Source organism: Mycteria americana, chromosome 5, assembly GCF_035582795.1.
Source record: "Mycteria americana isolate JAX WOST 10 ecotype Jacksonville Zoo and Gardens chromosome 5, USCA_MyAme_1.0, whole genome shotgun sequence".
Lineage (NCBI taxonomy): Eukaryota > Metazoa > Chordata > Aves > Ciconiiformes > Ciconiidae > Mycteria > Mycteria americana.
Window position 1 is genome coordinate 21,803,815 of NC_134369.1, and position 16,651 is coordinate 21,820,465.

General features: G+C 36.7%; 1 protein-coding gene across 3 annotated transcripts; it reads left to right on the top strand.

The window, feature by feature from the left end:
• The first annotated feature begins 4,510 nt into the window (after window positions 1-4,510).
• On the top strand, window positions 4,511-12,610 carry GAL (galanin and GMAP prepropeptide). 3 transcript variants are annotated; one of them, XM_075501470.1, is made up of 9 exons: window positions 4,511-4,552; window positions 4,631-4,731; window positions 5,024-5,106; window positions 5,323-5,403; window positions 6,077-6,131; window positions 7,170-7,241; window positions 7,650-7,736; window positions 11,019-11,096; window positions 12,382-12,610. In XM_075501470.1, exons 4-9 carry the CDS (start codon window positions 5,323-5,325, stop codon window positions 12,432-12,434), a joined length of 426 nt encoding a protein of 141 aa, XP_075357585.1. In that variant the 5' UTR covers window positions 4,511-4,552; window positions 4,631-4,731; window positions 5,024-5,106; the 3' UTR covers window positions 12,435-12,610. The 3 variants fall into 3 exon arrangements, with proteins under 3 accessions (XP_075357585.1, XP_075357583.1, XP_075357584.1); XM_075501468.1 differs by lacking the exons at window positions 4,511-4,552; window positions 4,631-4,731 and having other exon boundaries at window positions 4,807-5,106; XM_075501469.1 differs by lacking the exons at window positions 4,511-4,552; window positions 4,631-4,731; window positions 7,170-7,241 and having other exon boundaries at window positions 4,820-5,106.
• The last annotated feature ends 4,041 nt before the right edge of the window (window positions 12,611-16,651 follow it).

Here is a 16,651-nt window from a genome sequence, read left to right on the forward strand (position 1 = left end):
CTTCCTTCAGGCAAGCATCGGGATTCAGAACTTGGGAAAGGAGTCTCTGCATCTAAAAGTCCTGAACGTGCCCTCTGAGTCAGAGGTTCACAGCTGTTGTAGGACTCAGACAGAATTGCTGCCTCCCAAAAAGTTGAGCTGTAACCTTAGCAGGAGCTGAGACCCAAGCTCTGTTACCTCTTACAGAGCTGAGATACTGTATTTGCTTCTGAGACAGGCAGTGGCTCTGAAGCCATCCTCCTTCTTGGCCTGTGAAGAAAATTGCTGGAGCACTGGGTCTCCTGGAATTTCAATGAGGCTTCTGCATAGTGCTTCTGCACTTTGCCCAAATAGCTATGGTCTGGGGATGCATAAGACTAGACATGCCAGTAGAGTGTGCAATCTGTTGTGATCCACTACTATCTGAACTGGAAACCCTTGCAAAATGGTATTTCTTAGAATATTTCAAATTCTCAGTGCTTTTCTCAGATAAACCCTCATCAAGACAGCCTCTCGTTTAGTCTGACTTCTTTAGGATATGAAGCTTATGTGATTGTGCTGGCTAGCAACCTGTCCTTGATAGATTTGAACCTATTGGCTAATTTTAACCAAATGCGACAGATAAATTATTCTTCTGTAAGTTTTATGAAGCAGGAATCAAGACTAAGTGTGTTTTTTATAATTTCTCACAATATTATTGATGTCTATAGTAATTAACTTTCAGATTTTTTCTTTGAAGTTTTTATTCTGTTGTTTTATAGACAATTACTCTAAAACCAATGGGCTTCTTGAACCAAAAATAATTTTTAAAAGGTATAAAATGATCTAACATGTGGTAGTCACAGTTTTGTTGCAATGATATATGTTGTGTGAATAATAACTCTGGTAGCACACTGATTGATGTAATAACAGGAAATTATTAGTTGATATCAGTATAATTCAGAACAGAAAATAGCCCTTCATTCAGAAGATATTTATAATATTTAGTTCTATTTGACACTGAGCTGCAGGTGGTAAAATTGGCAAAAGACTCACTCACTGAAAATTGCATACATTTTACAGAAATTACAAAATGGGAAAATGGAGGAAAACAATACAAAGGTTTTGGAAGGATGAAGAAAATGACCCTTCCCTTATTACTACTTTAAAAAAAAAAAAAAACAAGCACGTTCTCTGTTCTATATCCATTAAAGAAGAAACAAGTTCCAAGGGAAAAAATAATCAAGAGGTTTCTTGAAGACTAAAAGAGCAAACTGCTTTCAAAATTATAGTTGCATATTGAAGCTCTATGTCATTTTCAGATAAATGCAAACGATGTCATCTTCAACCTATCGCTGCTTAGTTAATGATGAGCAGCTGAAATGCAAATATTGAAGGATGGGGTAATGCTGTTGAACAGAAAGAAAAACTCTACATAACTTTTCAGCTCTGTGACAGTGTCCTCATTTACTATCAAAATAGCATTAAAACTTTTGATCAGTGAAGCAACTCACAGCCCTGTTAGCAACTGGAATGCCTCATTGCTTCTGGATACTCAGATCTGTCAGTGCCCATACTCTGTTGGAAAGAAATTTGTGCCTTTCCCACTCAGAATTAGATTTAGTCACAGAAAGCCTTCCATTTGTGATCTCCATGCTCAGTTATGGTATATCTCTGCATTCAGGGTTAAAACAATGATCTCAAAAATCTAAAATTGTTTCCAATGCAGAAAAAACAGTAACACAAGTTACTGGTGTCACTGCATGTTAGTGGTCCCCTGGTAAATATTGAATTAGATTCAAAGATAGACATCTTCAAAGTTCTGCAAAAAATCATTTCTAGTTAGGTGGGTGATGGCACTCCCCCAATAAAGCATTTACTTTATGTAATGTCAGTGTTTCACTGGAATTACTTCAGTGTACAGGAGACAAGTTTTTCTGGTAACTTCTCTCTCAAGCCTAGAATTCATTGCCATTGCTCATATAATATTAGCAATTTTGTGTACATACTTAAGGATGGCCTTAAACAGTATGTTCACGCTTGCTGTTACCTGGGAAGTAGGAAAAGACCTCACTCATTTTTCATGCAGATGGACATCACTCTGTGAATGCAGTGGTTTTTAATATTTGATTTTAATATTCATTGGTGAGTTGCTGAAACCAAACCTGGCTATACAACTTCAACACAGAAATAACAGACACACTTTTTCCTGCTTCATTCATTATATCTCAGTAAGCTTGACAGTGAAGGGAGCCACTGCAACTCCAGACCCTTCCAAAATACACTGCAAAATCCACTTTTATTCAGTGTTTTTCCTGAATATTTTACAAAGTTGTATGTAAGGGAAATTTTTACCATTGAACACATAGGAGAATCCTTAGGATTTACCACTTGTTCTCAAAATTAAATCTCCAGTGACAAAAATGCAATTAATTTTTTTCCCAAGCCCAATGTTTCAATACTCTCATTTTTTTAATCCATATTATCATTTCCTTAAAAATGTAAAGCTTTTTACTCTGGCTGAAAACAGTATTCTCCCCTGTGTTTTCATTTAATTATTATGAAATGCAGTTACAATTATAGAACAGAGTACATGTTGTTGTGTGAGACAGCCAATGTAATCCTGTCTCTTGTATCAATTTAGAGACATTAGAGACAGTTTTGTTATCAATGTTTATTGTTCTATTGACTTGAGTAAATTTTAGATGAGCCTTATAGTGGGTTTGTCTGATGGTGTGGACTGGTGAGGACTAGGCATAACCTAACAGCTACTGCACATTGCATTAAGCCTTTACAATTAACCAAACAACAAATAAATCAGTGGAGGAATTAGTACATTGAAGGGTCACCTCAATAAGAAAATAAACCATGTAGTCACATGGTCATTTTTCAAGCTAAGCTAGAAAAGGCAGGCTTCAGACTCATTCTAATTCTTCTGTCTGAGCAGTGAGTTTTAAAATTCCTATGGAATAAAAAAAGACTAATAGCGTTCTTGACAAGGAAAATTGAGGGAATAAGAACATCAATTGTAGGAATGACTGATAAAATTATTTAATTGACGCTAACCTAAAGATAGATTTAGACAAAAAGTATGATGGGCACATGATGGATTAAGCCTTTGAGTATACAAAGAGGCTTTCTTCTGCATCTGACTCTAGTGGAGATGAAGAGATCATTTGACTCTCTAATTTGACAAGAAGATGCAAGTAGTGTGATAAAAAATTGGAATAAAAATTATAGGTTAAAATACATTGTTTCAAATACTTTTTACAGGAAACTGAAGAACAAACTGTAGTCAAAGATAACAGAATTAACATATTTTTGTAATACTGCTTGAATGCAAATTTTGACATCTCAATATAACTTCTGTGGTTTTATTCAAATTACACAAAGAAAACATTTTGTATCATGGAGAAGCTGCATGTTTCAGAAATGGCTTTTGGGGAGTTAACAGCTGAAAGCTAGGAAATTTCAGCCAGAAGTGCATTTTTGATAAGGTAAAGGAAAACAACACTTTGCAAAAATTATATTGCTATTTTCCAGATCTATCTAGTCTGAATTGTGAAGATCATGCAATGGCTGACAGAACATCCTCAGCAAATGATAAAAAGCATCAAATGAAATCTGCAAAGTTGAGCTTCCCATTTATGTACATTAGCATTTAAGAATTGTATAAAATAAACTTAATTCAAGCAGTTTTAGATCAGAGATCCAATGACATGGCTAGACTGTTATAACCCTATTGCTCCTGATAAAAGAGGGTAGGAAACAGAACTACAAGACACAGCTTATGCTTCTAGTCTGGATTATGAACATTATGCTACATTGAAGTAAAAAAATTTTTTGCTTTTAAACTGGTGAACTGGTGAATAGGTGTATTGCATTGTTCAATAGCTGTCTCAGCTCCACATTCAAGTTCACATACACACTGTGTTTGCAGAGAATCTTAAGCAGCTGCAGAAAAAGGAGTTGGAAGTATAACTTATTCTGTGCAACATCTGCGATGCTTTTCTTACTGAAAGATTAATTTAAGGGACTTGTAGTGAATAAACTCATCTGTTGCAGAGAAAATATGATTTGGCAGGAAAAAAAGGGAACTAACATTGGAATCTCTGCCTTGTAATTCAGTTTTGCACATCCTGATGCCAGCTGTAACAACAACTAAGATAAGCAAACTGGTGAAACTTCACTGGTTGTAAATTAACAGGCCGGGGCTAGTCTAATCACTGGGGAGAGCTACCTCCCTAGCTTTTCATATATAACCGTAAAAAAAAAAAAAAAAGGAAAAAAAGTGGTATCTCAGATACGAAGCAGCAAGGAAGTACAATAACAGAGTTTTGACTCAGCTCCTTTTGCTCTGATGCTAGATGAGTCATGCTCTGATGAGTCAAAGGGCTTTCAAGGGACCACGAGTGGCCTGGACTACAGGGAGCTCCAGGGATCACAAGCGGGGGGGGGGGGGGGGGGGGGGGGGGGGGGGGCTGTGTGTGTGTCTGTATGTGTGTGTGTGTGTGGTGTGTGTGTGAAGTCCTCAGTATTCCCAAATGCAAAGCTGAAACACTGTGAATCTTGTTAGCCAGCATCACATGCAGACGTTTGTATTTAGCTCTGCTTCCGTACCTGAGTCTCTGAAAAGTGATCTGTATTCACTTTACGCCTTCTTATTCCCCAGGCTCTTGTGAAGTTGCAGTGGCTGACAGGCTCAGGCCAGGCTGCCCAGACCAGAGCTCCTCTCGCTGCTCACCAGCCTGCCCAAGGCCGCCGTAATCAGAGGTAATTGCCCGGGCTGTTATCTCCCTGCAGCCTGCGTCGTGCTTCCAAATACCTCTAATTGAATTGCTATAATTTTTGCCTTTCCTAATGTAGTGGGTTGGCGAGGGGGAAATGACCCAGGGGAGGCGGAGGAGAGGGGGGTGGGCGGCTCTCTGCTCTCCCCCTCCCCCCTCCCGGAGGGCGCCCCTCCTGCGCGGTCGTGCTGCAGCCCATAAAGAGCGGAGGGAACAGAGGGAGAGTGTGCAGGTCTGCACCCGCGCGCCGTGGCCATGCAGTGAGTGCCCACCGGCAGGACTGCAGCCGTGGGACAAGCCGCACCGCCGCCAGCACCAGCTGAAACGCTGCGAGGGAGAGGTCGTCGCGCTCCAGCTCAAGGTACTCCCCTCCCCTCCCCTCCCCTCCCCACCTCTTGGCCTGTCTCCCAGTGGAAATTTGGATGCCAAACCGGTAGCCACAGCTGCCCTGCTCCACGGGAGGGAGGTTCACCCCCACTTCGCACCCGTGGCGGGGATGCTCACATGCCCGGGGGATCTGTAACTGGAAGGCAAAGCGGTAACTCAGATCATTCACCCTAGTACGGTTTCTTTCCAGATGCAGAGGTGCACTAGTTTCCTGTTTCTGTCTTTAATCCTTTGTGCCACCCTGTCAGAAACATTTGGACTGCTTTTCTCAGTAAGTACTAATTTCACTGTTGGAGGCCCTATCCATTGGGCAGCATCCATGTCTCAGCTGGCAAATAACAGTAAAACTTGCAGTGATATACACTGTATTTAGATAAAGGGGTTGGACAAGATGCAGCACTCAAATATTTTGGGCAATAAACAGGTTTTTAGGTAAGAATTTGGGGCTTGTGAATACTAGCTCCCTTGTAACTAAAGGGGGAAAAAAGAGTGTCTAGTTTATAGACCAAAGTTGAATGGATGTCCCATCTGACTCAGAAAAGGTGGTGTATATATGGACTTTCTTTATAAAGAGGCTGTCATGTAAATCCAAACAATTAAAAGAAAACCTTGCTGTTTAAGGTGATTATCAGGTGGCATAAACTTGGAGTATAAAGTCAAAATTTCTGCCTCCAAACTGTGATTTGCAGTTTCACTTATACAGTGTGCAATCTTCCCACTGCATTGATGTCAACAGGAAAACTACTGACTTAGATGGGGAGGGGGCAAGAGTTCACCATTAATATTTGCTTCTATATTATTGGCTTTTTTTACAATATTTCTTTATTTCAAGCCTTCAGAAGACACTTTCTGCTAAGAGAATGTCCATTTGGGTGCTGTTTGCTTTGTCTTCAGAAAGCACTGTGTAGTTCGTGCAATAACATACTTGCATTTTTTTTGTTAAGGCAAAAGAAAAAAGGGGCTGGACTTTGAATAGTGCTGGTTACCTACTTGGGCCACGTAAGTCAAGCTTTCTCTTTTTTTCATTATTTCAAAATGCAGAAGTTTTTTCTTGTAAACCAGTTTGCTGTAGTGTATTACTCACTCTTCTGATGAATACGGTAATTTTGTCTAAACCTGCAAGACTGAAGCAACTCATTGGGGAAAATACTTCTTTAGATATTTGTTACATGCCTATTATAGAATTCAGTTGTCTTAGACAATAACTGTTCTTTTTTAAAGCGGAGTTTTGCTGTGAGGCTTTATATCCAGAAGCACATGTGGTCACTCTTTGTGCTTCTGAACTGTAACTTTCATATGACAAATGCTTCCTCCCCCCCAAAGTGTTGCAAAATCTTATAGCATCTTAGATGTCAAGGGAAGAATGACAAAAAGTGACACTTTGGGACTTCTCAATATATTTCAGATTTCACCTTTAAATAGATTTGAAAATGGCTTGGCTACCTGGCTTTATTATACTACTGGTTTTGGTTTTTTGTGCTGTTGTTCTGTTGTTTGTTTTTTGTTTTGATTTGGTTGTTTGGTTTTTTGTTTTTTTTTTCAATTAAAGCAAAACAAATTAAAACAATAACGTGCAGACTCATGACTGTAAATATTTTTCACATAGTGAACTGTTAATATTTAATGTACAAGGTATTTAAAATACACATTGGCTTACAAAGAGGAAGAATCACAAATGTAGATTACAAGAAAAATGAAATGCAGTGCTAAGCTGTCTCAAATATCTCTCCCTTTACCATTATTTCTTGTTAATCTAATAACATTTATTACCAATGTTTCTATATTTTCAGTCTCAGTACTACGTGACAAATGCTACAGATACTTACTATGACTCTCTTCATTCTTTTTAACTAAGCTTAAGGATACCTAAAAAAAAGATTAATGCATCGTAAACATATTAACTGGTTCTGTAAATGTCTGGAAGTATATTTGCCCCAAAGTAGATCTAACCCAATTGGCAAAGATACTGTGGGGAACTGTACTTGTCAAAGTGCCATTTATCTAAGACTGCATAATAGGAATCATCCTTTGTTGCAGGTCGTATTGATCAGCTTTTACTGGTAAAAGAAATGTCCATTGCAAGGGGGAGAGAAGAGGCACCAGGGGCATGTAAGATAGTTTACATGAATAACCTTCAAAAACTACCTGCAGTTTTCTTTTAAGCAAACTCATTGGCAACATTTTCTAAAAATAGAGGAGAAAGTAGCAAAAACAACTTCCCAAATTACATGTGAATGTACAAACTTACATTTTCTTTACAACTTCCTCTGAATTCAGTAATAGCTTCAGCAAGTATATAGTACAGGACTGGGTCAGTAAATTATATAAATCATAAGCACAAATTCAGAAGGAAGGTTATTTTATTTAGTGACACATTAATTGTTTCTTTGTCATTTTGTACTTCAAAAGTCCAATCATGATCTTTTCTTTGAAATCCATGAAAAGCAAGCAATATAGCAAAGGTTGTTAAGTCCTTTGATTTTTAATCTATCCTCTGACTTTTAATTTATTTATCAGATGCAGTAGATAACCACAGATCTTTTAATGACAAACATGGTTTCACTGGTAAACGTGAAATACAGCCTGATGAGGATATTAAAGCAGGTAATGAAATTCTGAAAGCCAGTATTGTTTATTTGTTTTTTTATGTTTAGTAATTTATTTACTGTTATTGAGTTAACTAACTACCTAGATACAAGGCTATTCCTGCACTTTAACAAAAATAAACATATGAAAGGAAGAAAAAAAATTTGGCCATTCTGTGTGCTCTTTGTACATGGCCATAGTTTAAAACATCATGGTGCCTGGGGAAAAGTACCACAACTATGTTGCTTCTGGAGTATAATAGATCAATATTACTTGGAATAAACCTAGTTTTTTCTCTTCATATGTTCAAATAAATATTTCAAATGTCACCCTAGACACTCAAGCGTTAATTTTTTTCAGCAAAGAAGTGAGCCCATAAAAGAATCTTTCAGTAGGAAAAGCTATAGAATCTGGCAACTTTTTTTAATTCTGATACTCCAGAGCTGAAACCAGACCTCAGAACTGTATGGCACTGTTTATGTTGTAAGACTCTTCACTATTTAAAAGAAAAATAATTCCATGTTAAGTCTCAAAATATTTCCTATATTTAAGCGAGATGGATTATCTTCATTAGAAGATTGAGAACCTGGTCAAAACCAAAGTCAAGTCTACTGTTTTGAGGTTGCATGTATCAGAATTTAGTAAATGGCAATGAAAAGGATGCAGACTTGTTCTGGATTCATCATCCAAAGCTGGGCCTCTATAATATATGTCTAGACTCCCTTTATGAAAAGAAGGACTTCAGGAATTTTAGGATTTATTTTGAACACCTACTTCAGGATAAGGTGTAGAAACTTTGAGAAAAACCTGTTTATTTCTCCTGAGGAGAAACTAAATCTGCTGCAGACATCTAAAGTGAGCTGGGATGAATCTCATCTTCAGACTGTCAGAGTGATCTATTCCTCACTGCAACCAAAGAAAGCAGTACTTGAGTATATTGCATTCATCACTGCACTGGGGGGGAAGACAAAGTCCCAGCCCCAGAGCTCTCTCAAGCTGTTTTAAATCCACCCAGCACAAAGTAAATGTAGCTAACACTAAATAAGTTCATAAATAAAGGAAATGAGCTTAATTACAATTTAATGGACATAATTACTTTGTAAATAGAAGAGTAACATTAATACATTTCTTAGTTGTTACATTCTCAGAATGACTGCCAGTTTAGTTCTGGTACATAGTGGGGTTTTGTGTGTGTGGTGGTTCTGGGTTTTTTTCTGGTTGGTTTGGTGGTTTGTCTGTCTTTAAGGAAAAAAAGGAAGAACCTACTTCCTCAAACACTGGTGTAAAAATAATATTTTGTCAGTCAAACTATGTGAAAGGAAGGCATTTGTAATCTAGCAATGCAGCTCACATGGCAACATGTTGCCATTTGTGGATATACTGCCAGCTTCTTTACAGGAATATGATCTTTACGAGTCTTTTGCCAGGTGCTGCTGCACCTCCACGATTACAACCAAACCTGTCTGGATGGGACCTGAAAATTATATAGCTGTGTCTGTTATGAATTGCATTTTAGATGGTCTTCTCTCATCAAAAGTTTTCTTTGAAGCTGAAGTTTATTCTAGAGTTCCTATCCAAAGGAGATTTGAATATTAAAAAAAATGAGTAAGGTAGCCAGAATTATTCTTTTAACTGAAAAGAAGCATTTTTTTTAGTTAAATTCCATAGGTTATTTGCAAAAGTGTCTTAAAAATGACATTACATCATTACTGTAAAAATTCGTGCAAAGAACTGCTCTCTCTCGTTGAAGGAATGCTGCAAAATTCACAAGCTCTCCAGAAAACCTAGAAGAACTTGTAAGCTGTATTAGTTACATAACACCAAGTCCAGGAAAAAAAAATCTGTGAGATTTTCTGTTAGGAAAATCTTTAAATTCCAAGAGTATAACTGTTTCTTTACTAGTGTCTGCAAGTAATTGGCTATATAGAATTAAGGTCAATAGCAAAGTATGTAGAAATACATGTCCAATATGCTCATGTCACTAAAGAAAAATAATTATCCAATAAATATCACACTGGTAATAAAATCTGGGTCAGTAAACTACTAATAAAATAATGATTAATCATAACAGGTTGGGTGGGAATAAAAATTAAATTAAGGAAACTTCAACTAATACAAGTATTATTAATGTAAGTACATCAGTTTGAACTGACACTTTGTGTCAGTTCAAAGACTGGAAGACAAGACTCTTAGATGCAAACTTCTTAAATGCTGACTCTCTTTATACCAGAAACCTCTGTGTCCCTTACAACTTCCCATCAATATTTTTTTACATTACATTACAGTGCTACAGAGCTCAGTCTGCCTTCTGACCTGTATGTCACTAGAGGCCTAAATCTTGTCTTCTATCATGGAAGAACTCCCTCAACATTCACCTGCAACAATGTCAGTCTTTCAGACTATTCTCTGAGATTAAACACATCCCCTATGATAGTTTTATAGGGACAGTATTTTCAGTGATGTAATAATGGACTGTCAGTCAGGTACTGGTACCTGTCTGTTCTGTATGCAGAGAACTAAAAATCTTAGGGGAAATTACCTACCACTTGTTCTCTAATATAGAACAACTCTCCATCCTGTTGATAAAAAGCAAGATGTCTCCCTTTTTTTTTTTTCTTTTCTTTTTTTAAATAGACACAGAAAGCATACTTAACCTCCCAAAATGCAATAACAAGCTCCCAGGGAGCTTGATAAATTGGGCCATTTAAAAAGCATCAAAAGGTCTACTTCCACAAGATTGAAGAGGAGTATATTGTATTAGATACACATGCAAAAACATACCTTTCTGAGCTTTTATGAGAGTCCCTGGCTCAGCTTTTGGGCCACAAATCACTTCTGTATCACTTGAGTGGCTTATTGGGAACAATGTCAGACTACATAAAGAGCTTTTAACTGTTTTGCAAAGCTGATTAATTTCTTTGCTACATTTACCTTTCCCTTCAATCTCAGGCTAGTGTACACAAAGGAGAGAGTTGAGAAGAGAGGATAACTCTTCTGCAGCAGAACTTATAAGGCCTTAAAGACCATGACCATTAAGGTGCCAAAGCAGCTCCTATGCAGCAATAGCATACACAGCTGGGCAATTTTGATTCTGAGAATTGCAGTTACCTACCTTAAAGTGGCTTTGTTTTTCCATGAAATGAGATTTTCCCTTAAGGATTTTAAGGAAAAAGAAATTTCAGATAGCTTTTTTTTTTTTTTTCAGAGTACTCATAAACCTAGCCACAATGTCACATATAATCTTTACCATACAATCTTTATACCATGTTAACATTAAGTAACAACCAACTTGTTTTATAGGGAATCTTGGAAGACCACTGGCTTATGAAAACATTGTGCATACAGTAATTGAATTTTTGACTTACTTGCATCTTAAAGGTTAGTGAATACCTTTTTAATTTTTCACACTTTCTGGTGTGAAATTTACTGAGAAGATAGGATTATCCTTGAATGTACAAGTCTGCTACAGATTTGAGTGTGCAAGACTTTGAACAGCATCTCTGGTGGTGGGGAGGAACTGTCAATTTCATTTTAGTGCACTTAGGCCTAATTTAGAGAATTCAGGTAGTCTTGCCAAACTGCAGGTCAATGAATATCCAACCTTTCAGGGTTCTAATACCACTTGATTACTTTGGGCACTGTGAAAATAATAACAGCTACTACTAAAATTGTATGGAGCCAGCTTTTAGAAGAGTTGAAAACAAACTAAATACAGTCTGATTACATGGGATATAGTATAAAATAATTTAATAGCAAATTAAATAGGACCTCAGTTTAATGCCAAGACCAGTTGGTTGAAATTCTGAAAAACTTGTTAGTGACAAGATGGTGGTATTATCTATCCTCATAAACAAAGAAGTCTCCAGATCATATAAAATGGCTTTTCCCTGAGATAGTCCTTGTATTCCCAGGTTTCAAAAGACACAGAATGTTATCATATTACTCCTTAACAATATTTGTTGGCAAGACCTAGTACAAACTTTCACACAAAATCAGAACTGTAGATTTAGGATGTGAAAAAACATACTTTATTATGGTAGAAATGCTTTAACATTTTTGCTCAAATTAAACTTTACTACATTAAATATATTGGTTTAGATATGTTCCTTTAGGGGGAGGGGGAAAACTCCCACTCATGGGGTTCAGATTCAGGGAATGGTTATTCAGGTTAGACATACATTTCGATCTGCAAGATGAAGTGCATATTTTAACTGCTAAGAAGTATCTTGATGATAACTAAAAGTGGCCTTCAGCTCTTTCTCTTGAAAATTGCTCCCTCCAGCTTTAAAGGCCCTCCCATGTAGAGCAGGCTGTAGGATGGCAGCCATAACTGGGTAATACTAAAACCTTTGAGATGCTGGGATCCAGCAATATCAATTGACATAATAAAACTGATATAATTTCATTGTCATTCTGTCACTGCTCTTTCTAAAAAAGGTGAATTTACAGCAGGAAGATATTATTAACATTCAAAAGAAGAAAACAATCGTTTATAAATTAAAATATGAAAAGTACAAGGGTTTGCCTCATAGCTGAGAGAAGAAAAATAGAAAAATGTATAGTACTGAAATTAGATTTCATTATTTAATTGCGAAGATCAATATTCATACTTACATATGTGTTAATTATCTTTTTTTTAAATTATTTTTTCCTCTTTTTGCAGAGGTGGGAGCGCTTGACAAACTATCTTCAGCAGAGGAAACAAACCAGTCTTGAAGGAGAATGCATTTTATTTTGTTGTAATGTAGATTTAGATTGAATTCTAAACAAAAGATCCAAATGAGCTGAAGATGAGAAGTATTGTTTGCATTAATCTGATAAATGGTAAACAGCATTCTGCCTTCTCTTTTTTTGGTTGTTTGTTTGGGCTTCTTATTTGGTTTTGTTTTTTTTTTTTTCCCTGTGATGTTATAGTGTAAAACTTTGCTTTGGTAAAATTTTTCTGTAGGTAAATGATAAAATAAAAATAAAGAGCAACTACATTGTTTCATTTCAAAATTAAGTACATACCAGCACACAATACATCATATAGAAAGCCCAAGTTAAATTGTAAGATTATGCTGCATCTATACTCTGCAAAATTACAGTAAAATAAAACATAAATACTACATATTGGGTACTTTAGCTAACTGAGAAAAAGAACACTGGCTTCAAACTGCTGCCATACAGAGTCGTCTTAGGTCACAGATCTGTCTGTACTTCCACGCTTCATAGAAGCCTTACTTCCTGTTCATATTTTCATAGACATGAAATAAACTCATATTCATTTTAAATTTCATATTATTTGCCTGTAATACAGCAGCCCATTGACTGAAGCATACCTTCATACAATACAAATGTAACTGTTCTGTACAGGTAATAGTTTACATAAATCCTATGTCCTCCATCAAGAATACTGGATCTGTATTCTTTAATGAAGAAACTCTCCTGTCCACTCCAAGACTAAAAAAATATTTTATTTTATGATAGTCTTTAGTCTGAGTCCAGCAAAGCACTTGAATACATGCTTAATCCCTACAAAAGAGCTTTGATGTACTGGGACCAGAATGCTAGGCCCATACACAATAAATGTCATACCAAGAATGAGGAGAGGTTTGAGAGGATACAGAATCTTAGAAAGGTTTTTCACATTCAGGTGACTTTCACTCTCTGCATAGTGCAATGAAATATTATCCTTTCAAAATGTTGCTGTGCACTAGAGTGCACAGATTGACAGAAATTTTGCAGACCATTGTTACATAATCTGTTTTTCACTTTTAGCGTAGCAGAATACATTCTAAATGCCAAGCCATTAGTGTCTAATTTGAACCCACAACATTATCTCACCTTGTCAATCAGCCTGTGCTCTTCCTCTGACAATCACTCAGCCTCTAGCCTCTGATCTAATGCCTGATGTTCACTTTCCAAAGTGTACAAAGTACACTTTTTATCAGATCCAACGAGCTTTTGAGCAAGCCCTTCAGACAATGTTTTACCTTTTTTTTTTTGACAGAATAATAAACTATACACTGCTAGTATACCTGCTGCTAGTTCAACTTTTTTTTGTAAATTTATAGGCTTCCAAAAATGTGAAAAAAGAATAGAGTGAAATTTAACTTTTGTACATTAGTATAGTTCAGTAATTCCAAACTCCCATTTTCACTAGTAATGTCCATATTTCTCATCATAAACTTGAAGCAGAGATCACTAAAATCAAGAGGCATTCTTTTCATTGAATTCCATGGACTTTGGTTCATTGACTGCTAAGAATCAGTATCCATTTGCAGAACTCAATAACAAGCCATCTTTCTATGGCAAAGCAGCTGAATCTATGATCAAATAAAAAGAACATAATATTAGCATTGAATTTCTTTTCTTTTGAAAAAGAATAAGAACTTGAGTTTAAAATTAGAAAGCAGTTATTACTTAAATCAAATTAGCATACCGTCAGCTTGTTAAAGTTGGAATGGTCTTGTTAGAATGTTTATTTGAAATTCTGAAATTTGAGATTATTTGAAATACTGAAAGACTCATAGGATCAAGTTCCTTGGAAGATTTACATCACTGTCTAAGCAGGAAGGCCCATAAGTTCTTACTCATTGTGCTGCACTGCTATATGTATATATTATAAAAAACACAAAGGACCATTTTAATCTAATTACCAAAAGCAGTCCACATACTTCCACTTGATAATTACTGCATTCAAAAACATACTGGTAATATTCCAAAAAACAGAGAGAGGTAAAATTTTCAGACTGTTTCTTTACCCTCTACAGCTCTTATCTTTGCAAAAACAAAGGGGCAAAAATAAAGGGGCATTCTTCTGGATCAATTTCAGTAACATTATTATTTTATTAACATTTTATTTTATTTAAAGCATGTCTTACATCGCTACACCTCAGACATAAATTCTGCAAATATTTGGAATGACATGTCCATAATCAGCCTCTCAGACAAACACCTGATAAAAGATGGTCTTTAAACCACAATTTGAAAGCAAATAGTTTCAACAGGGCAACAGTGAAAAAAAGATGTGACAAGTTTCAGTAGAATATAAAAAAAATCCCTAGCCATTTCCTCCTCATTTCATTTATTTGCTCATGTGAATACATTGTACCCACTTTTGTGTAAGATTAGATGAAACACATATCTGCACTAAAGACAAAAGCCAAAGTCTAAAAAAAATGAGTAAAACTGTTGTAATGTTTGCCAGTGATATGAAATTACCCAGCATGCAAATTTAACTCTGACAATGAACTTGCATGATGCTGAATGACTGGACAATAAAATGGCAGCTGAAATTAAATGCTGATGCAAGCAAAGTAACAGAGGAAAACACAGAGGAAAAACAACCCTAATTTTGCATACATATAATGATGGTCTAAGTTATCTCCAGAAAAATGGCTTAGACTCATTGTACACAGTCCTCTAAAAAATATAATTTTAAACCTCAGCAGCAGTTAGAAAGGCAAATGGAATGTTAGGAATTATAATGAAAGTAGCCAAAACCAAACCAGAAAACATCACTATGCCACCATTCACAATGTTGACACCAGCTGCAGTTCTGGTCAGCTCATTGCAAAAAAACCCCACTGTAGAACCAGAAAAGCTATAGAGAAAAGTGACGAATATCTTCAGCAACAGGGAACAACTTTTATACACAGAGAGACTAAATAGATTGTAACTGTAGCTAGAGAAAGAGACTAGTAAGGAGAGAGATGACAGAGTCTTAAATGTCATGGTAGAAGTGCTTAGTGAATTCACTTCTTCTTGTAACCCAGGATTTAATGATTACCTGATAAAATGATCAAATAACGTTTTTAAACCCCACCCCCAGAAAAAAGAAGTCCTTTTCCATACATCTCATGATGAAATTGTGGCACTGACAGGCACAGGACATTGTGGAGGCCATAGGTTCTGAAAGGAAACAGTTATATTCATGGAAGAAAAGTCCTTTGAGGTCCAAATGAAACCACTACCTCAAAAAGTCTAATTAAATTGTTTCTTAGAACACATTATGAACATGTGTGCATAGAGCTATAAAACAACCCTTAGAACTTGATCCATAATTCAGGGATTAGTTAAACAGGGCTTCTTCATCTGCACAGCATCTGATGCCAGCTTACAAAAGAAACTTGGAAATTACACATTCTTGGCTAAAAATTCTGCAGAAATGAATACTACCTATTACCAAAAAGGTATAATTTTATACAGTGCTTCACCTGTCAGGTAGTCTCACTAAGACTTGTTTAAATGCAGATCAGTTCAGCATAAAAGAGGCAATTTCTGGTGACATAGCTGACATAAACCAGTCTATTCAGATTAGGAATTCATTAGACAGCTGACAGGATACATGTATTTTCCCACCTGTCTACTCATGTAAAGGTCACACTGCAAAATTAGCATAGAAAAATTAGCTAGGCCTCTGAATACTGAAGGCATTTGAGGGGGCTTGATACTGGGGTTGACATAATTCTGCTTTCAAGTTTAATGTTATCATAGTTAAAACCAAACTACAGGCAAGGAAGGAGAGGCAGTGGGGTGGCTCTGTATGTTAGGGAGTGTTTTGATTGTGTAGAACTCAGCGATTATGATGATAAGGTCAAGTGCTTATGGGTAAGAATGAAGGAGAAGGCCAACAAGGTAGATATCCTGCTGGGTGTCTGTTATAGTCTACCCAACCAGGATGAAGAGGCAGATGAAGCATTCTACAAACAGCTGGCAGAAGTCTCACAATCGCTAGCCCTTATTCTCATGGGGGACTTCAACTTACCAGACATCTGCTGGAAATACAACACAGCAGGGAGGAAACAGTCTAGGAGGTTCCTGGAACGTGTGCAAGATAACTTCCTGACACAGCTGGTAAGTGAGCCTGCCAGGGGAGGTGCCTCGCTTGACCTGCTGTTTACAAACAGAGAAGGCCTGGTGGGAGATGTGGTGGCTGGAGGCCGTAG

Coding starts and splice junctions, on each gene's coding strand:
- GAL (XM_075501468.1), top strand. CDS start 4,843: ATGACCCAGGGGAGGCGGAGGAGAGGGGGGTGGGCGGCTCTCTGCTCT. Junction 5,107..5,322: donor TCGTCGCGCTCCAGCTCAAG/GTACTCCCCTCC, acceptor GTTTCTTTCCAG/ATGCAGAGGTGCACTAGTTT. Junction 11,097..12,381: donor GACTTACTTGCATCTTAAAG/GTTAGTGAATAC, acceptor CTCTTTTTGCAG/AGGTGGGAGCGCTTGACAAA.